This window comes from Notothenia rossii (assembly GCF_949606895.1).
Source record: "Notothenia rossii genome assembly, chromosome: 6".
In the NCBI taxonomy this organism is placed as follows: Eukaryota; Metazoa; Chordata; class Actinopteri; order Perciformes; family Nototheniidae; genus Notothenia; species Notothenia rossii.
Genome location: NC_136909.1, coordinates 12,541,395 through 12,545,460, shown reverse-complemented (window position 1 = coordinate 12,545,460; position 4,066 = coordinate 12,541,395). Strand labels below are relative to the sequence as shown.

At 38.4% G+C, this 4,066-nt stretch overlaps 1 protein-coding gene across 1 annotated transcript; it reads right to left on the bottom strand.

Moving 5' to 3' along the window:
• Window positions 1–622: 622 nt before the first annotated feature.
• Window positions 623–3,816, bottom strand: LOC307042131 (polyubiquitin-like). Its single transcript, XM_079685859.1, has 2 exons — window positions 3,603–3,816; window positions 623–2,524 (listed from the first exon to the last, which is right to left on the bottom strand). Exon 2 carries the CDS (start codon window positions 2,510–2,512, stop codon window positions 2,045–2,047), a length of 468 nt encoding a protein of 155 aa, XP_079541985.1. The 5' UTR covers window positions 2,513–2,524; window positions 3,603–3,816; the 3' UTR covers window positions 623–2,044.
• Window positions 3,817–4,066: the final 250 nt, after the last annotated feature.

The window sequence follows — 4,066 nt, the reverse complement described above, 5'->3', positions numbered from 1 at the left end:
GCTGGAGGATGAGGAGGATGGAGATGGAGATGGTGCTGCTTTCCTCGTCCGCTGGAGCATCCGGGTCCTAAAGCCCTAGAGTTGTTACCGAGTCTCTGAGCAGAAACGATTAGTATCAGCAGTGGTGGAAAGTAACAAAGGATATTTACTCAAGTATTGTATTTAAGTACTCTTTGAAAACATATTTGTACTTTGAGTATTTTTATTTTAAGCTATACTACATTTCAGAGGCGCCTTTTACTCCACTACATTTATTTTAACAGGTAGGCCTATTTCAAGTCTACATTTGTTCTACATTGATCAACCACAACAATACAAATACTTATTCATGAATAAAAACAGGATATAATAATAACCATGATACTGTGAAAAGATCCATTCTGCTTTTACTTTGTGTACTTTAAGTATATCTTGTTGCTAATACTTTTGCGCTTTTACTTAAGTAACAATTTGAAATACTTTTACGTATAGCCTACTTTATAACCATAGTATTTGTAATTTTACTTAATTAAAGGATCTGAATACTTCTTCTTACAGCGATAGAGAGTAGTAGTTGTCAATGGGAAGAAAGTTAATTGACAACTATTTTCACAAGTAATCCTTTATTTGATCAATTACAGTTTTTCTCGATTGCTAACACACTAAAATGATACATAAAGCACAATTATTTTAACTGCACTCAAAGAGCAAAACATCGGCTCAAAACTCTAAACACGTTTTCAGCTTTTCACACAATTTGCAAATCAACATTGCACTTTTTGCAAACCACTGCACACGTTTCTCCACGTAAGACACAGGAATCTGATGAAAACACTGATATTCAAAATGCCTCACACATGGACCAAAAATCAAGAAACACGTTCCACCTGAGCAAACACCTGATAGCATAATTGTTGGCTCATCAATCAGGATGTTAGCACTATAAAAGACCACAGGTGAGTACTTTCTTACAGCAACAATGGAAGCCAACATGGAAGCAAGAGCAAAAGCAAAAGCAAGAGCAAGAGGAAGAGCTGGGCTGAGAGTGAAAGGAGGAGGAGGAATGAGAGGTAGAGGTAGAGCTGGAGGGAGAGGACGTGGACAAAGAAGAATAATCTCTAATGAAATGAAATGTTATCAACCATGGTTTGACGATGAAAGAGGCTGGACAGAGGGTTCAGCCTAATCTAAGCCGATTTACTGTTGCCCCTAATCCAGAAACTTAGACTTGACAAAAGGTTAGTTACCAGTTTTTAGCTCTGCATAATTCATGATATATCAGTGCTTATATCTGTTGTGTGAAACTTATTCACTTCATTACTGTAATTGAATTGTTGGCATGTTGCATACTATAACTGTACAAAAATCCTGCACAATGTACTGTGGTAAACTTACTTGTATGCAACACAGACACTGACCAACCACTATATCTTTGTTGTTTTTCTGAAGGACTAAGAAACAAAGAGGTGCAGGTGGAAGGCCAAGGATTTTCAATGAGGCGCAGGAAGCAGCAGTTACAAACTGGGTTTTGGCAAACAATGCATCACACTTAGAGAGATCCGAAGCATAGTAACTATGTGCTGAGATGCATGTTGAACAATGTTATCTTTTCAACAACTCATTTGTATTTCTTCATTTACTGTATTTCTGTATACTCCAGCAATCTTTCTCTGCAGAAACCTCTATGTACAGAGCATAGCCCATAAAAGATGAAAGTGCTTTACATTATGCTCAGCAGTGTATATCTGGGTGGTCAAACAATCTAGTATTATGAATGAAGTGTGTTATATTTGGTGCAAAAGTTTGCATTTGGTAAGTGTTTATGTAGTTTTGAGTGCAGTTCTTCATTTAGCAGGAGAAATTAGGTGTTTTGAACTTTGGGTGTGTGGTTTTGTGAATTGTGTTGAGTGTTCTGAGAAACTGAGCAATTAAAAAAAAATTGTGTTAGCAATCGAGAAAAACTGTAATGAGTGCAATTTAAATAAATAAAAATACAAGCTAAATGATCTTCTTTTTAAGATGAAATAAAGGATTGTCCAAAAGTTTCTTTTAACTGGAAGTGTCCTCAGCCTCCTCTCAGGCGCAGGTTCAGGAAGATGGTGCTATTCGCTCGGACGTTGTAGTTGGAGAGTTTCCCGTCGTTCATCTCTCTGCTCTCGTGGATGAGCCTCTGCTGGCTCACCGGGACCCGCTCTCTCTCCTCCACCCTGCTCTTGAAGTGGCTCACCGTCTCATCCGGTTTGATGTCATACATGCTGCTCACTCCCTTCTCGTTTGTGAGGAACACCTGGATTATGGCCGGTGTGGTCACCAGCAGGTTCACCCTGGCCCCGGAGCGCAGGCCGTAGGACTCGAGGGTCGCAGAGTCGTTGTTGAGAGTTGTGCTGGAGCCGTTCTCAAAGACCAGCTTCTGGGACTCACATGCAATATCTAGTTTCTGCTGGATGAGTATTTTCAGAGAGCCCACTGTGTCATGCGGGCGCACCCCCAGGGTCTGGGGTCTTCCATTCATCAGACTGATGGTTAGATCCATGATGAAAGTGGCCTGAAAGAGAGGTAAATACATTGAGAGGTGGAAGAAAAACTAAGAGTGTGTACTTAATTAAAAGTTGAAGTACCAGAGTGTAGGAATACTCTTTTACAAGTAAAAGTTGTGCATTCAAAATGTTACTCAAGTAAAAGTACAAAAGTATTAGCATGAAAATATACTTAAAGTACCAAAGGTAAAAGTACTCATTATGCAGATTGGCCTATTTCAGAATAATATACAGTAAGTTACATGTTTTGATTATATTTTATTGATACATTAAAGTGTTATCAAAGCTGGTAAAGGTGCCAGGGGTGGCGCCAGGCAGTAGCTTGCAGCTGCTACAGCAACACCAACAATTGGCCTAGCAACTGCTAAGCAACCCCAAGAAATATGTTTTTTTTTTAATATGTGAAATTCATAATTTGAAAAATGATTGATTCGAAAATTATATGCTACAAGTACTTCTGGGTGTGTGGTGAGAGAGAGAGACAGAGAGAGACACAGAGAGACACAGAGAGATAGAGAGAGACAGTGAGGTAAAGGACTCTCAGTGTTTAGATATCTAAACACTGCACTCAGTGGGTCTCAAAACTGTTTGATCACCATGTATGTAAACAAGTATTTCCAAGGCGGCACACCTTTATCATTATAATTCTAAACAAACAAGAGAATAGGCTAAATGAAAAACAGGTATGACAGAGACTGTTGCATCAGAAAATTCAACCGTAGTCCCCGGTACATTATGGGAAACCCTACATGTTTGAGCACCCTTTATGAAACGTCAAGCTTCAGCCTATTAAATAAATGGTGAATTTAATCCAGGTGTAACTAAAGTCTTATTTAAGTGTTGATTACATTTCACACCATTAATGTAAACCTGCGAGGTAACTAAATGTAATAAATAAATGAGTAAAAGTACACTATTTACCTTGGAACTTTATTAGTACAAAGTAGCAAAACATTTAAATAAATAACTCGTCCCTCGTAAAAAGAAATAAAAAGTACAGTGAATATATTCTATACTGTACATGACTGACATTTTTTGCCCCAGAGAATAAAGTATCACGGTACATTTCATGACAGTGCTTCATACCTTGAGATAAATTTAGAAAAACCCTCCAGAAATCCTCGGTCTTCTTTACAATGACGGAGCTTACACACACGTCCTATGCAGGTTGAAGCTTGCCGCTGGTGTCTGACGCTCGACCAACAACCAATCACATGAATCTTCTTCTTCTTCTTCTCTTTTTTAATGGCGGGTCGCAAACAGCTTTTGGTTGCATACCGCCACCTACTGTACACGAATGTGTATCATCATGTCAGTCCTCTAATAAACCAGCATATCAAAAAGAAAACCATAAAATAAAATAAAATAAAATAAATAAAACAAAACAAAAAACAAATCATCCATGGTCTACTGTTAAATTATTTTCCCTATCCCAGTTTCCCTCAAAAAGGTGAACAGTGCTTTTCTGATAGCTCTTACTCCTTCTCCTTCTGTTCCCAGAATACCCGCTACATTCCACTCCCTCTTTGCCTCTAAAACTGTATCCCTTA

Coding starts and splice junctions, on each gene's coding strand:
- LOC307042131 (XM_079685859.1), bottom strand. CDS start 2,512: ATGGATCTAACCATCAGTCTGATGAATGGAAGACCCCAGACCCTGGGG.